The sequence below is a fragment of the Besnoitia besnoiti genome, chromosome II (genome assembly GCF_002563875.1).
Source record: "Besnoitia besnoiti strain Bb-Ger1 chromosome II, whole genome shotgun sequence".
NCBI classification, from domain to species: domain Eukaryota; phylum Apicomplexa; class Conoidasida; order Eucoccidiorida; family Sarcocystidae; genus Besnoitia; species Besnoitia besnoiti.
Window position 1 is genome coordinate 1,136,071 of NC_042357.1, and position 21,072 is coordinate 1,157,142.

Genomic DNA, 21,072 nt, shown 5'->3' on the forward strand with positions numbered 1-21,072 from the left:
CCCGAGACACACGACACGTGGAGATTATTAAAAGCACATATGGGCATGTACGAGATATTCCTTCACAGCTCTAATCCGAGCGGGAAACCGACCCAAAGGCTACGTGCGGCCTTCCCAATTCACCTCGGCTCAGCGTTCGCGTCAACACGAAGGGAATGTAACTTCCTAACGAAAAGGCTGGAAAAAAACCCATCTCGGGCGATATACCGCTGATCACAATGGAGTGCATGCGCTTCCACACACTACAAATCAGTTCGGAAATCTACACATTCACAGAAACAACGGCCGGACAGGCGTGCTCGCCAAGGACTCCAGCCACAGAAAAAACGAGCTAAATGCACTGTCATAGCTCTTCTCTGTCACTGTATCTATGACTCAACACTACTTCGCGAGTCTTCCTTTCGGTGCGAGAGGACCGCCTTTCAGAGCGTGACTCACGTTCATGATTTGATTCCGTCGTTAACGCACTTTGCTCCCCCTCCTTGACGTTAAAAACCCCCGTAGCTCAAACCGCCGTTCACCGTCTTCCGCCTCGTTTTCCGAAAGCCACTGCAAAGTGACTCATATGACTACATTGCTTGGCATTCCTCGATATTTTCTTAACATCTCCACTCGTCAACTCCCCCAGCTCCCCTGCATTCTGTGCTGAATTCCCACTTAGTGTCCCTGCCACCCCCTTCCCTTCTGCCACGTCTCCTACCGCGCGGTTCGTTTGACCCGGCTACCATCTCTGCCTCTGTTGCTTCCGCGACAGACCTCACGCTCAACTCTCCCAGTACTTCTCACTCAAGCCCCCGTATCGCTCCTGCCTGTCTCCCCTCCGGCCCTGTCCGCTCTCCTTGCGCCTCGGGCCTCCCCCTCTTTATTTTGCCTCTCTCCGGTCGCGGCAAACGTCTCTGAAAACACGAGCTTCACTGCCGCTGTCTCCACCTCCTACGTTAAGCGTCACTTCTTGCCAGTATCCCCAAGTCCAGATCCCCATTTCCGGGTTCTCGCACCCGACATCATCATATTTGCAAGCAAACGGAACGGCAAATGGACAGAAACACTGCGTCCCGCTACCGCCCCCCCCCCCCCCACCCCCCCCCGCTCGCTCAATCCCCCCTTGCCCCTTCTCCGTTCACCCCGTCCCTCGCGCTACTTTGTTCCACTCCGGATGAAGAGGGAGTCCCGGCCCCAGCGCGTTCTCGCCCGGAAAGTCATAGAAGTTGTTTGACGACGCGTGCGCAGCAGGCCACCCCACACTTGCGTCCCTATTACCCACGGATGGTGCGAACGGCGCCGGCGCCGCTCCCCAGCACGCATTTGGCACAAGCAACTCGGAGGACTGCGGCCGTGCATCGTTGTCTGCGAGGAAAAGGCCAGACGAATTAGACATCCCAGTGTTTGGGCGACTCGCTCTTGCGTCACCGTCCGGAGGTGGAACCGCCATGTCTGCGCCCGCGCCGTACATCGGCGCCGGACCCGGGGCCCGGGGGCCGCCGAAAGCGGTCTGAACTAGCCCGGAGAGGCGCTCGGAATCGCCTGCTTCTTGGCCCTCTCTGCCTCCTCTTCCCATGAACATCACGTTGGACGGAGGAGACGAGAAGGCGGCACGGCCAGAGGGCGGCGCGCCCGGTCCCCCAAACGCAGGCATCTGTCTGTCTTCTCTAGCGGCATTTGGAGGAAAGAAAACCGGAGGCTGGTAAGGCGGCGGCATGCCTTCGAGCGAACGAGGCGGCTCTGCGAGGATTTCTTGACCGTGCGAGGTCTTTGCACCCGAAAACTGAGGTCCGGAGCCCTGGCCCTGTGGCGGCCGGTCTGGGGACACAGGCGTGTCTCCCGCCCCACTCGCAGGTGACTGCCGGGAGAACGGGAACAGTGACGCCGAAGGGCGAGGGACAGCAGCGGAAAAGGCCGGTGAGCCACTGACTCCACAGAATCCCCCGTTAACGTAGTACGGTCCCGGAGGAACCCCTTGCTCACGCGGTGGTGCCATCGCCGCGCCTCTGGACGCGTTGACGTCCCCACGCGGCAGAAAGGAAGCAGCCTGCGGAACGGCGAAACTGTGTGCGGCAGACGAAGACACGTGCTGCGGATGTGGCTGGCGCTCGTTGCCGAGCTGCTGGCTCTGCCCTGGAGAGAAACCCGCTTCGCCCCTTCCATGTCCGTCTCCAGGCAGGGCGAAGGCGTGGCCTTGCTCCCTTCCTGTGCTGGGCCTCCGGGCGAGTTCCGGGTCTTCCCGTCTCCCCGCTGGGTCCACTTGGCCCGCTGCGGTCCCGAGGAAAAAGCCGATCGCCCCGTAGGCGCGACTGTCTGTTTGAGGCTGAAACGTCTGAGAGGGCATGCACTCCCCCCCTCCTCCCTGGTACGCGGGGACCGGCGCCTGTGGGTGGGGCGTCTGGAGCGACGAGCGATGAGGCCCTGCAGGCGTGCCGGAAGAGAAGGACGTGGAAACGGGCGGATGCGCCTCGCTGGCGTGCATGCTTCTGTCGCCCGAAAGCGCGCCTTGGAAAGAAGACAATGAGGACGAAGACGAAATGGTGTTGCTCCTCTCAGGTTCGCCACCGGCAGATGCAAAGACACCGTCTCGAGATAAGCCGGTGACGAGGATTTGCCCTTGCACAATTCGCCGCCTGAGCCACCGTCTGGCTTTGAGAAGGGCGGCCTTCTTCGCATTCTCATCTGCGTCGCTGGCGTCAAAAAAGATGTTTCCGTTCTTGTCGCCACCCACCCTCTCCTCGTTGCCACCGTCACCCTTTCCCCTTTCCATTTTGCCCACGAGCTGGTTCTGAAGCTTCAGTGCCTGATGAAGCTGGAAGTACGAGACCCACTCTAGCGTGCCGGCTTTGTGCGGTTCCTCCTGATCCTGCCCGGTGGACGCTCGCTCTTGGTTTCCACCCGAAGCGGTACTGTCTCTCTTCCGCATTTTGTCTCCGGATAACCCGTCTGCATCTCCCATTCCGTGTGGCGGCCGCACATGCACGCACCAGCGTTTCTCGTTCTCTTCCCACAGGACGTTAGCGCCTAAAAGGAAAGTCAAGGTTTCAGCTGACAGCTGCTGCGCCGATGCATTCGAAGCGCCTTCCCTGCCACCGCATGCTTTAGAGCCGTCTCCCACGAGCGCGATGTCGCCTTCGTCGCCGGGCGCGCGCGACCCGCGGATGTCCTCTTCGAGGCCCCCCGACGACTTGCGTCGCCGTCTCAAGTCGCCGGGTCCAAGAGGAGGCGACACGAACGCCGCGGGCTGAAAGCCCGACGCTCTCCCATCAGGCGACGCCATCAAAGAAGGTCCAAGGTGCGCCACAGGCGCGCCTGGCTGCGGCATGTACCGGGCACCTGGCATGACGCCTGGGCCGCCGCCTGCGGAGAACGCCAGGGGCTGCATCGCCGGATGAGCGACTTGACTCTCTCCTCCGCGAGAAGACAACGACGTGACGCTCTTCCTTCGCTTTCTCGATTTCTCCTCGGCAGGGTCTCCTTCGCCTTCTCGCATTCCGTCAGATGCGCCGCTGCCCCAAGCCGCGTCCCCTCCTTGGTTCGGGTACGGCCGCGCGGAAGGAGGGATGGCGAACCTGCCGTCCTCCAAGTCGCCGGGCGGGTGGGCGGGAGGATGTCGCGGTGAGAACGCAGGCGATTGGGACACCTGTGGACCGTAGCCGGCAGGCAAGGCCTGCGCGAAGGGCGAGTCGCTGGCGCTCTTCTGAGCGCACCCGAAGACAGGGGACATATGAGGAGTCGACGAAGACGAGCTTCCAGGCGTGCCGCCTGAGTGAAACGCCGCGCCAGAGGCAAACACCCCTCTCGGAGCGCACGCGCCACCAAAGGAAGCGCTTTGCTCAACAAAGCGGCCGTCTCTTGCCATAGAATTAGCTCCTTGAGAAGCTGGAGCCGTTCCCTCTGCACCACGGGCGTCTCGCGGGGCGAATGAGGCTGCGCCTCCCACCTCCGTGCGGGCGCCGTCCACAGGCCTTCCTGCGAGAGTCTCCGCCTGTCGGGCATTCGAGCCGCCCTGCCTTTCTACATTACCTCCGTGCAAAGGCGGCAGGCCCGGGGGACCCATCGAGGCGGAAACGTGTGGCGACGGCGGCTCGCTCGTTCCATCCACTTTCTTCGCCTTGGAAGTAGGTTTCCTCCTCCTTTCCTGAGATGTGTCCGTTTTCTCCAGCTCGCACAACGACGCCGTAGACGTCTCCACCAAGTGCGGAGACGCCTCTGTCTTCACCTGTGCGACAACGCCGTCCATTCGCGGCGCCGAGTTCTCGGCCCCGCTCACGGGCATGAACGGAGGACGATGCGCGGTCGGGAAAGGCGAAAAAGGAGGACAACCCTGATGCGAAACAACCCTCGAATCAGGCAGTCCTGGGAAAGGGAAGCCGGGAACTGCCGGAGCCCTACACGTTGTCCCCCCGGGGTGCGGGAGCCCGTAACTTGGTCGACGCCCCCAGCTCTCTCCCTCGGGCCCCAGAGCATGCTGAAGGCCGGCCGCCGGAGCGAGGCGCGATCCGACGCCCATTGCGTCCGCCGGAATGCCCTGGGGCCACGGCGCCGAATGCATGCTAGTTCCCCCTCCTGGTCCTGGCACACCCCCCTGACCTGGGTACAAGGTGTGCTGCTCAGGCACGTGTCTGTCCGCTGGCGGCCTCCTCAGCCAAGCAGATGCACACTCTGCGGAGGCTCCCTCGCCGCCGTAAGGTAGCTCTGCTTTGGTCGACGGGTTCACAGCTCGATAGAAACCCCCCTCGCCGTCTCCTTCGCGCCCCTTCGGCAGTTCTGGTGTCCGCCCGCACAGAAGTGACGCAGCCGGCATCGACGGGGGAGGCAGCGCGAGCTGCTGCAGAGAGGCAGGCGGCGGTCGACACTGACGGGGCTCCAGAAGCGTTCTCCACACTTCTCGTCGCTGCCGCAGTACGTCCTCGGAGACAGCCACCCCACACACGGCCAGCCAGGGCTCCGGGTAAGGCACAGGCGCAGCAATCAACCCGTAGACGAGCGCGGCAATGGCGGAGACTCTGACGCGGGCAGGCGACGGCGGCTGTGGCCAGAGGAGCTCGGAGAGGAGACGGGCCTGTAGGGCGAGAACGCGGGACTGGTAGAGCCCGTATTTGCGGCAGCTGAAGGTGCGGCTCTTATTCTGCGCCACACACAGTGACTGGCGCGCGCCTGCCGCTGCAGTTCCTGCAGCGCCTATCGAGGAGGGAGACAAGGCGGTTCCTGTGCCGGCGTTGAGCAGGTTCCCGTGGCCTTCGCGCCAGTAGCATCGGAACGCAAGCTTGCTCTTGTCGAATTTCACTCCATCGGGAAGGGAGAAGTCTACCAGCCCTACGCCGGGCACAGTCAATATCTCGGCGCGGGTCGAGGAGGATGACGGGGAGCACGCGAGTGGAGCGAATTCCGAGACAGCCGGCGAGGAATCTGGGCCGCCAGCTGCTCGGACGTGGTCTAGGCCTGCGGACGTAGCGAGCGGCGAGGGCGCACTGCTGCATTCCGCTCCAAGCGGCGTCGCCGCGTTGGAACCTTGCACATGCTCAGAGTCCACTCCCTGCGAGCTGAAGGCACCGAGAGACGGCAGGCGAAGCAGAGAGCCTGCGGCCGTGCCGCCTTCTCCTTTGGCGTCGTTTCCACTCGCAGAACTGGAGGCGTCGTCTTCCCGAGCGCGCGACGGCGCGCTTCCATTGCCTTCTTCGTGCTGCCCCCTCTCATCGTCCGCCTCGTCCTTTGCTCCCTCCCCGCTCCTCGTGGCGCCTCGGTTGTCTTTGCCTAGTCCGTCTGTGCCGAGACTTCCTTCCTCGCGATCTGCCTCGTCTGCGTCTTCTTCCTTCCGTGGCAAGTCACAGTTTTCGCCTCCATTGGCGCTGGGTGAGGCAGAAGCCTGTGCTCCAGCGTCCTGCTGCATGTAGGCGCGAATGAGTGCGGCGTTCTTCTTGGAAAGCGCGGCATCGTCGAGCGGCAGATCTGGGGCGTTCACGACTGAGGTCGTCGCAGAGCCGCCGCCTGCGAAGCCCCTCCGGCCCAAGTCCACTAAATACGCCAGGAGCTCGGGATGCAACTCCGAAGGCGACCACTGAGACACCGAAACATACAAGAAAACACAGCACGCGAAATAATGCAGAAAGCACGGAGAAGGAAGAACCGACAAACACGACGCGAGAGGAGAGGGAAGAACATGGACAAGACACGAATGAAAGACTCCACGCGAAGCCCCTGATGTCGCGCGGCAGCCGAGCCGGAGACACGATAGACACAAAGGCGACCCACGCTGGGCGCAGAACAAAAAGGCAGAATGCGACACACGAAAGTTACAAGGAAACAAATCAGGAAATAGGATCTCTACGTATCTGTCCGGATTTTCTGTCGCGCCCGCTTACGAAACGGAAGCGACCAAAAAACTAGCTCCATAACCAAGCCGAAGCTTTGGATGCAGGTGTCGCGCCTACACATCTTGTTAAGCCGCAGATCGGTCTTACCGGCGGCGGAACGGAGTCGTCGGCACGCCCCAGCCAGTGAAGGAACGAGGAAAACAGCGCCAGGCGCTCGTCCCATGATAAACTGCAGTGAAGCTGTACGCAGGGGGCACAGGCCAGCGCATTCTGAACGGTCTGAATACGCAGACTCGCCACGCTGCGGGCATGGTGACTTGGGTAATTTCGCCCAGTCGCCACACGCACAACCGCTCAAGCAGCGATAGATCCCAGCAGCAGCTAAGCACCGGATGCCAAAGCGACCGCGGCACATACTCAAGCTCGGGCAGTAGAAGTGACGTCTGCGACGGATTTATATGCGCACGAGCATGTGTGCTCAGTTTCGACCTCCACGGAACTGTGGGCGCGGCCGCCTAGACGCGACGTGCCGCCACCCTCAGAACCAGTGAAGCCGCAGCGCGCGCCACGCAGTCCCGTGGATCGCCTCGCTTCAGCTGAGAGCCCTGCGAGGCCCGGAACACCAAGCGCATTTTGCGATCGTCCTACCTTGACGTAGAAACGAGGGAAGCCAAAGAGGTTGATGACGCCGCGCTTGACCTTAAGCGATTTCTGCAAACAGAGGGGGCACGCCAAACGCGCATCTTCACTACCGATCCAGAAATCAAGCGACCAAATTCGTTCATATCCGACGAAATGGAAGCGTCAGAAAACAGACAAGAGGTCCGCATGGCAACAGAGCACCCCCGCAAGAGTCACCAGCCACAGCAGACAACGCATGCACACAGGAAGTGGGAACGGCTGCAGCAGGGAGTAGGGAACGGCGGTCTAGTAGCGAACTCGAACAGCCAAAAAATCGTCTCAGACATCGTTTCTTACATCCTCTAGAACTTGGCATCTGGGCTCCAGAAAGTGGTCATAAATTTGGCGAAGCGCGCGACGCGAGTGCGACTCGCCACTCTTCGGGTGAAGCTTCGGCGGTGGAGGCGGTAACGACTGGTTTAGAGTCGCCACTGAGTTGTCCTTGAAGCAGAAAGGAATACGTCCCAGATAGCAAATACCGACTCTCGTAGCATCTAATGATAATAAACACGTTCTCTTTCGATGTTGCACGGCATATGAAAAGAATAGCGTGAAATTCGCGGCCGCAAGCCGGACTGGAGCCGGGGTGGTCATTGCAAAGGACCGAAGTTAGCGGAACGTGGTTGCCGGAAGTCATTTGCTGAGGACACGACTCCGAAGGAGACAGCGCACGCGGAAAGAGCAACAGGGGTGAGGGAGACCTGACGACAGCAGGGAAGGTTGCTACAGAAGCAGCGACTAGCTTACCCGGTTTTCGCGTGTATCAAAGTAGAGAATGAAGTCGCAAGGTCTCTGAGAGATGGGGTTCGAGAAGAGGCACTTCTCCTCCGTTTCCTCCTCCTCTTCACCAAGGTCCTCCCTCACGCCGCGTCGCCTAGAGCCCCCCGGCTCGACAGACTCGAGATCGTAGAAGCCTTTGCACATGAGCACGGCAGCCTGTGTGAAAAGGCAGAAAGACAAAACAGACTGGCTGCCAAGCGTCTCTGCTTCACACTAAACGCTCCCACAAGCCAAGAGTGTCTGCCGGCATCCCCGTGTTCAGCTTACACACAGACCCTTCCGAATCAATCTTTTCATACAACGACAGGCGACTCGCACGAGCTAGCGACCCTGTCAATGCGTGTGAAGTGTTCTAGGCGAGCCCAAAGAGCGAAAAAGAATAGGGAACGACACCAGCGCAGAGCTGTGCGTCCACGAAATGCGCCTATGCGAATCTCGTCGCCTACCATACGCAGCCGGAGCCCGTCTCGCAGGCGCCGGTTGCGGACGCGCGATTTGAAATAGCCGCGTAGAATATCCTTCTCCTGAGCGGAGCCCTGTGTGGGCTGGTCAAGGCCCTTTCCGTTCGCTTCCTTGCCCTGACCCTCCGCTTCCAGGCCTGCCTCCGCCGCGGCGCTCTGTTCTTGCGCCCTTCTCGCTGCTTCTTCGTCCGCGTCCTCTTCCACAGCGACGTCGTAAACTTCTTCCCACGCCAACCTCTCTTCCGTCCCTGCGGTCCTCGAGTTCTTCCTGGGTTTCTTCACCTTCCGTCTTTCATCCTCCTCCGGCGCGCCGCTCCTCTCGTGCTGGGCGCTCGACCAGAAACTGCCGTCCACTCCAGGGTACGCCGCCGCTGCGGGCACGTCGAAAAGCCGGGCGCCCCCGCCGCCGCCGACAGCCGCGGCCGCTGGGCTTGAGAGACTACACGCGCCCGCCTCCGCGGCTGAGTGTCGCGCGCTGGGATCCACAAGCGCCTTCGAGTCGCCGAGTCCAGGCAGCGCGCCGCAGCCGAGACTCGCTGGCTGCCCAGGACAGCCAGAGGGATCATGCAGAGGCGCGGAGGCGCGTCCCGCCAGCGCGGAACGACCAACACCGCCAGCGCGCACTCCGCGTGCCTCCGGGAAGCCTGCCTGGGGTCCACACACGAATGGAGAGCCCTGCGAAGACAGAGGCGGGCCTAAGCAAGCCGGCTCCCCGAATCCTGCGCCGGTCGGCCCTGGTCCCTCGAAGGCAAGACGGCGGCCGTCGTACTGGGGCCCCAGATCTGTCCCCGTGTGCGCCGAGTGGACTGAACCGCGCGGATACGCTGCGCTCTGAGCAGACGCTGCAGCGGCAAGCGACGAAGAATATGACGCGGGCGCGTCTTCGGGAACTCTGCCGTCGCCTGCGTACGGAGCCGTCGCGGAGGCTCCCAATGCGGAGGCACCGGGCGCAGAGGCTGACGGCCTGCCGTCCGCCGAGACACCCGGAGAGAGCCAAGCGGAGTGCTGTGCCGCCGAGGCAAGTTGCGACTCTTCCGCCACACGCAATCGAGACTGAGGCTCGAAGAAGGACCGGATTCCCGCAACGAACGCTCGCGGCGACAGGGCACTGTCACTGGGCTGCAAGGCGGGTACGGAAGCCGGAAGCCCGTAAGGACTCGCCGCTGAGACTCCTTGGCTGGGAGTCGATCCCTGTTGAAACGGCGGAGGCGCGTAACAGTTCGCTGTTCCGGGTGGCGGAGCCCACCCCGAGACAGGTGGATTCTCTTGATTGAGTGATCCGCAGTCCGCGCGTACTTCGGTTCGCGGATCCGTTCCTCTTTCTAGCGCCTGGTCGCGCGCTGCGGAGTCGTGCGTTGCAACGGGAGCCTGCGGCCCTGTCTGCTCGCCTCTCCAATCGCGCCAAGCGTCCCCAGCGAGTTGCTCCGCGGGGCCTGAGAGACTCATGGGGTCGCTCAAAATGGTCGCGATCGCCTGGTTTTGCGACTTGAGCAGCGCAGCGAGTTTCAGCTTCCGGCACACTCGCGCGAGGAACGAGAGAATGACGCTGTCTGTTTTTCTTCCCGCGCCGCCCAACCCCCTGCCCCCCCCTTTCGGCGTCGCAGAGGCCCCCGAACTCGAAGCGCCCGACGCGAGTCGATTTTTTCCGCCCTCGTGCAGCCGGCCTGAGCCCGCTCGCGCGATCACCGTCGTCTGGCTGCCTCTCAAAACGAATCCCAGCATAGTCCACGAGGCGCGGCCGAGACGAGGCGAGAGAAGAGGCGCGGTGAAAGTCTCCCACGGCTCTCCTGCGTCGGAGTAGACCTCGAAGGCTTGCTGCAAAAGATGCGCCTCTTCTTCCCCCTCTGTGGAACCGTGGTCGCACTTGTCTGCCGCCCCAGCCAGACTCTGCGCGTCTCCGGGCCTGGAAGCCTCAGCGTTGGCCTTCACGCTTTTCTTCGAGCTCCCGCAGGCGGTGTAGCTTGCCCAGCGCGAACGCGTAGAGAGGTCTCTGGCGAAGACGCCAGAGAGCGATGGCGGCGCCCGACCCCTGGGACCTGCGCAAGCGTCCTTCAAATCCACATCCGACGGCGGCGACCAGGCGGGCACCGGAGACGGATGAAGCTGCTCGAGGCTGCTGCAGGCCGAGGGCGACGATGCCGTGGTGTGTCTTTTCTCTTCCTGTTCAGAGCCCGCTCGGACTTCCTCGTTTGCCTGGAGCCCCCTCTCATTCTGTTCCTTCGCCGAGGAACGACGCTCTGGCGCTGCGCGTTTCTTGAGGGGGGACAGACGGGCTCCCCCGTCTTCCTTCCTGCCCGCCAGCTCTTCTTCTTCGGTCTTCCCTCTCTTGCGCTTGTCTCCGCTGAAGAGGCCAGTGCCGGCGAAGCCTCCGGCCCCGGAAGCGCCCTTCTTGCCCGCGGGGCGGCGCTTCGCGACTTTCCCGGCTCCACTCGACGTGGTCCCCCCGTCTCTCGCGTTTTTGCAGTGAGACGGAGACACATCCGACCCGCCTGGCGAGCCCTTCTTCTTCGGCAGGGCGCATCCCAGGCAGTCCTCCCGGCAGCAGTTGACGCACACGGAGAGCCGGCCTCGTGTCCTTCCGAACACGTCGAAATATGCGCAGTACTTGGAGGCCAGCAGGGCGGCCCTCTCATGGCCGTGTATGAGAAACGAGAAGCGCTTCACGCGCAATTCGTACGAAAGCGCCGACAGGTCCCTCTTCTTCTCGGCGCGCGCGTCGGTCCCCTCGTCCTTCTTGGCACCCCTGGGCTCTCTGTCCCCCTCTCCCATCCCTCCAGGGGCGCACCCACTCCGCGCCACGCCCTCCGAGGCTCGGCTCGCGGCGCTCGCCGCGCAGAGAGCCTCTCTCTTCTCCTCGCCTTCGCCGGCTGCCTCCCCCTCCGTCTGGGCGTCGAGCAGGGGCGACGAGGAGGACTGTGCCGCGGCACCCTCCGTCATTCCCTTCGCTTCGCCTACACAGCTGTCACGGCCTGAGAGCGCAAGTGGAGCAGGCGTTTCCTCTCGTACCGGCAACGCGGCGGCCCGGCCGCCTCCCTCGCCAGTCTCCACTCCAGTCGATCCAGCGGGCGGTGGCAGACGCCCCGCGGTTGAAGGGGTCGCGTCCGCTCCAGGAGGACGCTGCTTGCTGCTGGCGCTTGCCGGCTGCTGCGGCAGAGTAGGAAGCACGTGTTTTCCTTTCCCGCCGGACCTCTTTTTGTCGCCGTCTTTCTTCTTCTCGTCTCCTTCGACCCTGCCCTCCGGCAGCTTCCGGTAGATCCAAACGTCGCACGTTCCCCTCCAGCCGTTGTGCATGCCGCCCGCGACTCGCCAGGTGCCTCCGTCCCCTTTATCGTCGGCATTCTGCCAGACAGAAAAGGAGGGGAAAAACCAAGACCGAGGTAGTTGCGGCCACTTTTCAGAGCAGCCCGAACCCTCAACCCCGTCCGTCGTGTCGACAAAGCCCTCCTCGTCCGGGGAACAATCCACGCCCCCTCCTGTCCCCGAGGCCTTCACGGGGCCGGAAGAGCTGCATGCAGACGCCGCCGTCTCGTTGGCAGTCGACTGCCCCGGGGTCTGTGTTGGCGAGCCTTTGGACGCGAGCTCTTCAGCGAGTCCCGCTGACGAGAGACCCGCCCCCGCAGTCGCCGCGTTTTCTTGATCTTTCTTCTCTCCTTCCTGCGGCTCGGCTTGTTCCTTCTTGACGGCCAGCGGACAGCCTCCCCCCAGCCCGAGACTTCCCTCGTGTCCGTCCGCCTGCTTCTCTTCCAGAGAACCAAAAAGCGCTCCTGCAGATTCACTAGAGGAAGACAGAGACTTTGCTGTGCCCGTGCCTTGTTCAGTCTCCCGCACTGCTGTCTCTTCTTTCCCGTTCGGCTTGCCACTGTGTCTGCGAGGCCAGTGGATCAAAGAGAGGTCGTCTGCAGCCGGCGAGCAAGGCGGCGGAGACGGACACCGTCCCCCCTTGTGTTTTCTTCGTGAGCCCCTCATGTCGGCGACCATCTGTCGGCCTCTGTGGACGGACCGAGCAAAAAAAGAGCCCTCCAACAGGTCGCTGTAGTCCAGGTCGGCTGCGTCGATTTTCCCGCTGAGTTTTCTCTTCCTCTTGGTTTCCAGCCCCAGTGCCCGTGCCACGTTTGCCGCCAGCTGGTCGGCGTGGGCTGCGTCCGCGCCGGCAGGCAGCAGGGGCGAAGGAAAAGGCGTTGTAGAAGCTTCTGCCGCCCCCTGAGCCGAGGTCGTGGGGAGTCTCGGAAGCAAACCCGATTCATACCTGCCGACCGCCATGAAACCTGGGAGTGTGGTTACATTCTGGTCGCGCACAAGGGCGCCCAGGCCCGCTACGGCCTCTCGTTCATCCTCGGCGTCGTCGTCTTCTTCCTTCGCTTCCGACCAACCCTCTCGGCTACTCGTGTCCTTCCCCGCGCCTCCGGACGAGCCGCTGTCGTCCTCCGCGCGGGTGCTGCCGCTCGCTCTGCGCAGAAACGAATCCTCGTCTGCATGACCCTCGTGGCTGTCGCTGCCTTCCTTTTTCCCTGGTCGTGCGGCTCGCAGGCCCTCACTCGAGACTGAGTTATGATCTTGGCTTCCAGTCTCCGCTCTATTCTTCTCTCCCTCATCGTCGCTGCTGCACGCCGCTTCTGCAGCAGAAGCGGCGGGCGAGCCCGCAGACGGAGTGTGCGCTTCCTGGGGAAGAGGCGTGCCAAACAAGGGCGACGGCAACGTAGATGGAAGGAACGGATTAGTGTGGCGTTTTCCCAGTCCCATCGGGCTGGGGGCCGCCTTGAAGAGGGGCGAACCCGCAGTCAAAATCGACAGAGTCCCTGTGGTCTCCAGCTCGTACATGAGGGTACTGTACAGCGTCGTCCCCTCCACTGCAGCGTTCGCGTTGAACAGCAACTCCTCGGTGATCCCTGTCTCAGCTGCTGCCGCCTCCCGTTCGCTGCTCGCCGCGGGCGCCTCCTCAGGTCGCGGGGCCCGAGCCGAAGCGTCGGCAGGCTCCTTGGGAGACTCAGCAGAACCGTGATTCGGCGACACGCTCCCTGTCCTCATGTATCTCTGTACTCCCGGTATCCGCAAGTGGGCGGGTAAGCAGGGCGCCCGATTCTCCTGCCACATGCGCTGGAAATCGAGAGACCTCCGGCGGCATCGATCGCGAGTCCGCTGAGACTGGACGAAGAAGGGCAGATCGAAGTCGCTTTCGTACTCTCTCGAAGACAGCCGAGATGCTGCGAGGGCGCCTGTCAAGCAGCTGAGGTTGTCTCGGCTGTCTTGAACCGCGGATGCAAGGCGGGCTGGCAAAAGCGGTCGCTGGATAGCGCGGCTACCTCGGGGGCTCCCGTCATCACGGGGGGACAAGGCAGCGCTGCGTCCACTAACCCCTTCTCGCTCACGCCTCCGCAGGTCGTCGGTCCCCTCTGCATGGTCGCCTGGCTGTGTGCCGTCTGCTGCGGAATCCGCGAAGCCCTGTCGGCTCCGCGCCGCCCCCTCTCCTTCGTCTCCGCCCTCTCCCTGCCCGTTGCCAGTCCCCATATTCAACAGCGAGGCCGCGCGGACTGCGCGCTCGACGCCGCCTTGCAAGCAGGAGACGCTCTGCGGGTCAGGGACCTGACTGCTCAGCCACTGAGAGACGTGCTCGGCGTCTCCCCAGGTGCCGGGGGCAGCCGGCGTAGGTATCACCTCCGCAGGCGCAGGCGCGTGGCTGGCTTCCGGCGGCGCCGCCAAAACAGGCATGGGCTGCAGCGAACAGAACGGAGATGTGGCCCTGGAGAGAGAGACGAACCCGAGCCCGGGCGGCGGAGACGGGGTAGGCGACCCGAGGAGACGGGGTCCGCCGACCCGACGCCTCCCGAGAAGCGAGGGCACCGGCGAGGGGGCGAATGTTGGCGGATCGAATCCGGGTGGCCGCGTGAGGAGGCGGCTTTGCCGCGTCTCCGCGAGAGTCCCTTCTTCACCCCACACGAGGCCCAGGCCCGCGCGCTCTCGGGCGAGGGGCGACGGAGACACGCGCCGCGAAAGCCGCGCGGGACTCGGCACGGCGCTGTTTTCGATCGGAGTCAGCGGGAGAGACGCCATCGAAAACCCGCGGCAGAGCAGAGGCGAGGCACAAAGATCCACGCTGCCGCCCGTGATGCGCGAGAAGTACGACGTCCGCGTGATATTGTCCCATTGTCCTCCGGATCCATCGACGTTGCCGCCGGCGAGGTAGATCATCCAGTCCATGGGGTCTCGAGGCGGTCCCCCGTCTCTCCGTTCGGACTCCATGGTGAGAGGCAGGGCGGCGGAATGGAGACGCGAGATGCGCAGCGCGTCTGCGCGTCAGAAATAGAACGAAGCCCCTGCCGCTGGTCAGCGCCGGGAAAGTCGCGGGTCGTTGTCGGGCTCAGGTACGCGGGCGCCTGGTTCGCGGGTCAGGTGCCCGTCCCAGGCCAGGCGTCCTCGGCGGCTGCCCTCGCCCTCCGCGATTGCGATTACTCTCGCCTCTCTGAAGGAACAGCAGAATCCGCTTGCGCAGCTTGGGACGGTGGCGGTCTCGCTTTCTCGGGCCTCCCGCCGCACACGAGAGCCCCGTTAAAGTCGATTCGGCGGGAGAGGCACCCAGGACCCGCCAGAAGGCATAGGCAGGACTCGGGCAGTTGCTCGAAAATCCGGGGCTTCCGCCTAGTCTTTGCTTCCGACGCGTTGGTCAGCAGCGGCGAAGCAGCGCGCGGCGCGCCCCGAGAGTGCGTGCTCGAAACACAGGGAGGCGAGGCCAAACAAGCAAACGCCGAGCCTGTCCTCCGCGCCCGCGTCGGCGTTTGCAGACTTACTTCACCGCTCCAGGAAGCGCGAGCGACAGCAAACAAACAGCGAGCGACGGGGCGAAGAAACAACGGCAGAGACGCACGGCGATGCCTCGGCTGAAGCGTGGAACGCTGGAGAGCGCGGATAAGAAAGCGAAATGGCGACGCAGAGGAACAACACAGGAAGGCTTGCCGCACGGCGCAGACGACCATAAAAGCAGCGCATGGTGGCTACAGGGCCGCTGGGCTCAGAGCGCCAAGCCGCGGCCGTGGAGGCCTCTGGCGCCGAGTTGCAGAAGACGAAGGAAATCGCCGAGCGCGAACGGGGCTCCGCGGAGAAAGGGAGGTTCCACTCGAGCACCGGCGCATGAGTGTCTCTGCTTTGCCTTCGGTCGGAAGCGACAAAGGGCGGCCAGAGGCAAGGGCGGCGGGGGGGGGGGGGGGGGGGGGGGCCTGGAGGAGCGCCTCGACGGAGACGGTTGCCAAAATGCGCACCGAAAGCTCGCGCGCAGAGCCGTGGCTCGAGAGACGAGCATACGCTGCTGAATCGAGCAAACAGAAAGCGCTGGCGCGGTAGCCGCGGGCGAGGCGAGAAGCTCGAGGCAGGGAGAATGCCGCGGTTGCCCCCGCCGAGTAAGTCCCAGTGAAGGCGCCGGTTGGAAGAGGGGGATTCGGCCTCGCACCGACACCTCACCCGCCCAAGGAACGCTGAAGGACCTTGATTTCGAGCACAAGGTCAGAAAGACCCCCTCTGTCAAAAGGCTGCGATATCTGGGGGGTACGTATTTAGTCAGGGACGGAAGAAGCCGAAAGGCTAGATAGATAGAGACCTCGCGTCTCATCGAACACCTCGTGACTTGGAGATTCAATGGAAAAGACCCAAGATTGCGCGTGCAACAACGGTAGCCGGCTTCTTCCAACTAAGCGGACGGGAAAAGATGCTTGAAGTCGCCGCGTCGCACAGGGCGCACAGAAACGTACTTCGAGAGGCTTTCACGAACAAAGTTAGCGCCTGCATCGGTGTCAGCAGTGCGCAAGAAGACGTCCCCAAGACCTCGTCTTTTCGCAGTGGTCCCCTGCAGTCTGGCCTTGTAGAGATGAAGATCCATGCAACACACTGGCAAAGATGCGGAGAAAAGGACACCTTGGCCAAAGTCGACACCCTGTGGAGGGAGCAAAATGTCGAGGGCCAAAGAACGAGCAGCGCGGTCGCTGCCAGCCAGGTTCGTTCAGAACTGCTGGAGCTCTCTCCAGATGCGAGGGCGTGGAAGTCCAAAGCCGAAGAGTGCGTATCAGTCGAAGAAGAGCAAAGACACACTTTTCGCGCTGAGCCCGAGAGCCGCAGGAGCCGCGGACGTCGAAGAGGGGGTCGGTGATTGAGGACCCTCGTGCTGCTAGATCTCGTTGCTGCGCATGCAGCGCGGAGCCAAAAAGAAAGCCCCGGAGAACGCGCTCGCAGTCCACTGAGGGCTGGGGTTTGCAGCACACGTGGGCGCAGTGCCGGCGGCGGACGGCAAGAGCGCTTCCGCGAGAAAAAAAATGCGAAGTGGCAGACTTGAGCAAGCGAAATCTGGGCGCAGGTCGCGTGGCTCTCTCGTCTCCTGCCCTTGAGCAGTAAGTGAACCTGCAGTCGGGCTGGGCGGTTGACTACTCCAGGTCGCACAGTGCTACACGTCGCCTCGACGGTCGCTCCACTAGCCTCTTTCACTCCGATCATTCTCCGAGTGGAGAAGTTTCCCACAGATATGATCGTCCAAGCTATCTGGCGAGCACCGAAAATTCGCGATTCGTCGGAGCGCATGGTACACTACGTAGATGATGATGAACCACAAGTTGCGTGCAGCTGTGGCTCGAAATGACGCAGTCTTGATTCTGAGCTCGCCAGCTTGAAACCCTGCTCGCGTGACTAGCCTCCTCGCCAGGCCGGAGGCGAGCGTCACTCGATCGTGGATTTTAGCCAGAGGCGACTGGAGCTAGCTCGGTTCATCTGCAGGCGTCGATAGAGCTGTGGTGCTGCAAACTGCATCGACCGCCCCCCTCGAGACGAAAGTGGCTTCCCACAAAACACCTCGTCACGCTCTCGCTGACTGTAACGCATCACGGCTCCACAGATGCGGGCGACGCCTCCGTCTACCCCAAATACACTTTTAGGCATCTTCTTCAAAGGCGCTACACGCGCGTTTGTACGACGCTGTGCTCCGGCTTAGGGCTGGCTCCATCGGGCCCTAACGCCGCGTGTGACCTCCACAGCTCTGTAAAACAGCCCAGGAAAAGCGTACAGTTCAGGGTTAAACCAGGTGTGGCTGCGACCACAGCAGAAAGCGAGTGTCGTCTCTGTGCAGCTGATCGGACGCAGGCTCTCCAACTCAACGTGAGCGAAGCCTAGTCGCTGCTGCATCCGACCGGTCTGCCGGGAGCTGTTGCTCGTTGTTCAGTTGTCCGGATTCCAGAGCGACACAAGTCCAAACTGCGAAGAGCTGCTTGGCATCTGTAGAAACTGTAGGGCTTCCGACTTTGCAGGAGTGCTAGGACTTCCATGAAACTCGCGGAGAGTCAGACGTCCACAAGCTGAACCTCGCGTGAGTCGCTTGCAGATGTGGAACACGGCGTTCACCTGTCGCAGAACTCTGTTGCTCAAGAGATTTCAGGTGGATGCTATTTGATCTCGCAGGCTCCCTAGACAAGATTCCGTCAGTTTTTTTCAGTAACATGTCAAGCAGCAGTGCCAGCTCCAACAAAATCGCGATGCCAGCGTTCGCGCGTGACTCTGTCTGGGCTCTTCATGACACATTGGTGTGCATCCTGGCAACAGTTCTCAGCTTCCCACTGCACTAATAGCTGTCATATCGGCAAGTGCATCGCTCGCTGTCGAAAGCGCGGAGCCGCCAACGCACCGGTGCGTACTGAAAAGAAAAGCCGGAGTTCACAAAAGCATAGCGAAAAAACAATTTTGTCCCTTTGCCCCGCGGTTGCCATCTTGCATCACGGCCGGTCGCTTAGTGTGTGCCAAATACTACCGACTCCTCCGCTGACTTACAGTGGACATCGAGATCTCCGCGGAGCTCCTCTCATCGCAGGCTCATCATATGCTACATGCACCCTACAGGCCTCACGCCACGCGGCGTCTCTCTCCCTTCAGTTGAAAGTGTAGTGTATGGAAACGAGGCTGCACCAGCCCATTCACACCTGCTGAGTTGACGCTCGTACGCAGATGCAAACGCTCGAAACTAAAACGGCTGTGGAGCCGCGCCGAGTCACAGCGTGTGCGGGCAGTTTCCCAGGTACAAACTGGCGTCGAGTCTCGGTACCGCGCAATACCGCTTATTCATCAGATGACACGAGCGGCTCCGTTGCGTGTCCGTTGACTGGCTTCCGGCAGAAGTCTGCGTCAGCACTCCCAGAAACGCCTGCGTCCGCCGCCGCGTTCCCAGGGCAGTGCGCCGCCTCACGTGTGCACCTGTCTCGCGCGCAGGGTGTGTTCCTGGTGCTGGCGTTGCTCTCCGTTAAAAGATTAAAGACAACAACACATCACGTTTCCGCGAGCCACAGGGGACGGGCAAGGACGGCAGAAGATGCGAGGACGCACAAAGGAGAGCAAGGAAAAAGTTCGGATTCCCAGAAGCCCCGACGGACAGAGTCCTCTGAGACGAAGTGGATTCCCGCGAGAAAGCAAGGCACTTCCCGCCACGGCAGACGGCGGATGGGCGTGATTGCCCACCAGAAATCCCCGATGGAACAAGGTCCGTCATACGACTCTCAAAAACCCGCCATAACCTTGAGGAACGAGGAAATTCAGAACAGCTTTCAGGAGCTCCCCCGTGCTGCTAGCACGCCGCGCGAACACCACGACGCAGCGCGAGCACCACGGAAGCACACACCGTGGGAAAACAAGACAGAAAAGAGTTCGAGCAGACGACGTTCGGGGCTTCAAGCTATCGGGTGGACGTTTTCTCTGCGCGTGAGGACTTGCGCATGCATCTACATAGGGACGTGGACAGAACGTATAGAGGTATCCGCCAAGAGGGGGGAGCGCTGGACGTTTGTGGTTAAGTCCTTCGCAGACAGGAGGAGACGCGTTTTCGACGTCACTGCGTCGTTCACGCTGCGCGTCTTCTCTTCGCGGGGCCGGGGTCACCGCCGCCTTCGTCGTCGTCTTCCTCTTCGTCGCCCTGTTCCTCCTCGTCGTCCTCAATTTCTTCGACTTCCTCATCGACGTCCTCTTCGTCGAGCTCATCCTGCAACGAGGCATTCGCATTCTCCGACCGCGAACCCTCGCCCGCTTCGGCGTCGTCGCCAGCCTCCTCCTCTTCGTAGTCCTCGTCGTCGTCGCCGGACGAAGGGTCACCGGAGCCTTCTGCGCCCTGCTCGTCCTCATCCTCGCTGTCATCTTCATCGTCATCCACGTATTCTTCTTCCTCCTCGTCCTCTTCCTCCTCGCGCCGCCGCTTCACCCCGTGCGCGTTCCCGAGCTCCTTCTGGCCGTCCGCCCCAGCCGCCGCATCGAAATCTTCCTCTTCGTCAGACACGTATTCCTCTTCGACTTCCTCAACCTCCTCGTCGCCTACATCTTCGGCATCTTCCTCTTCGTAGGCCTCACCGTCATCGCTCACTTCTGCAGACGAAAAAAATCCGGCAAACGCGAAAAATCGCGTTCACGCGTCGTCAACTCGACGGACAACCCCCAGCCACGCCACAGAACGGACCCGCCACCCACTGAAAGCCCTGAACGACCGCGTGAGCGGCGAGCAGAAAAATCTCTGCAGGCGCCAGAAACGGATCGATCCGGCATGGAGAACGGCGCGCGGCCGCCGACAACGCCACCCGACGAAGAGACGTTCGCCGACGCATCGCAAAAGCAAGTCCGCAGCTCACCACTTACCGCACCACGGTTATCCCCGCTGCCGACTTGGAAGCGACTGTAAAACTTGGTAGCAATGTGCTTCCCTGAACCATGACGGAGCTTGCCGCCTGCTCCCCAAACTGGGCCCCCGCAGCCCTGCAGGCTCCTTCGCAGCAACTGCAACACACCGCTGAGGCGGTCTCTACACGAGCAGACCCGTGCAGTTGGACGCACGCCGCCGCTCGGCGAGCGTATCCAAAGCCACTTACCATCAACTTCGTCCTCCTCGTGCTCCGCCGCAACCTTGTCGGCTTTCTGCGTGGGATCCTCCTCTGCGGGAGCTGTTGTGGCGCGCATTTTGAGTGCGGGAGACTACTTGGAAAAATGGCAGGACTCTTCACGAACGGCGGCTCGGCTCACCGAAGACGCCCGACGACAGACCGAAGGAGGCGCCGGAAAACTGTCGATGCAGGCGTAGCAGACTGAACGGCGTCTTCCGTGGATGGAGCGCACGAAGCAATCTGGGGGAAGAGAACAAAGAAAAAAAAGACGCGCAAGAGCTGTCGTATGGAACGGCGCAGCAAAACGAAACAGCAGAAATCAAACCCCGTCTGTGTTTCCGCTCACTCTTCCTGTGTTCTCCCTGATACGAAAAGTAGGCGCTGAAGCGGGACCGGCGTTTTCTGCCTATCGTTGAAGACCCTCGGCACGGATCGTGACAGCCGAATAGCAGACCAGCAGTTCTTCAGCCCTTCATGTTCAGTTTTCTGCCCTCGGCGTCGATCGTACGGCTGTGCGACTGCCGTCGCGGCCCTGTCGGTGACCCCCACGGGGCGGCTACGCAAAACCCTCGAAAATCCGGAAGAAACAGATGAGCCACCGTTCTCATAAGACTGCCTCAGGCGTCGGATGGGACGAACTGATTAACTGCTCTCAGAGGAGCGGGCCGGAAGGGTCGCTGGTCCTGGTCAGTCGTGCCGCACCCGTGAGCAGAACAAACTGGCGGCAGCGGCGCTCCTGCTGGCTTTGCAAGCTGAAGGAGGCGGCAGACCAAAAACAGTCACTTCTGCGGACAGCACCTCCAATATACCGGTGACGCGAGACCGGAACGAATACCCGCCACCGGACACTGAGAGACGCCGCAGGTGGTCTTTGGCTCTCTCTCGAGTTCTCCGTCTTTTCGTGGCACAGGTGATGGAGACTTGCAGCGGACGGCAGAGAGGGATTTTACTTCGAAGATAGAAGAAGTGCTTGTT

General features: G+C 62.0%; 2 protein-coding genes across 2 annotated transcripts; both read right to left on the reverse strand.

Annotated features, from left to right (window-relative positions):
* Positions 1-1,120: 1,120 nt before the first annotated feature.
* On the reverse strand, positions 1,121-14,458 carry BESB_035200 (uncharacterized protein; the record flags this gene model as incomplete). Its single annotated transcript, XM_029362106.1, has 6 exons — positions 1,121-6,043; positions 6,447-6,539; positions 6,948-7,010; positions 7,278-7,421; positions 7,728-7,916; positions 8,207-14,458. The coding sequence occupies 6 exons, from the start codon at positions 14,456-14,458 to the stop codon at positions 1,121-1,123; spliced, it is 11,664 nt and encodes a 3,887-aa protein (XP_029221071.1).
* Positions 14,459-19,073: 4,615 nt separating this feature from the next.
* BESB_035210 (uncharacterized protein) lies at positions 19,074-20,173 on the reverse strand (the record flags this gene model as incomplete). Its single annotated transcript, XM_029362107.1, has 2 exons — positions 19,074-19,588; positions 20,086-20,173. The coding sequence occupies 2 exons, from the start codon at positions 20,171-20,173 to the stop codon at positions 19,074-19,076; spliced, it is 603 nt and encodes a 200-aa protein (XP_029221072.1).
* Between the last annotated feature and the right edge of the window lie 899 nt (positions 20,174-21,072).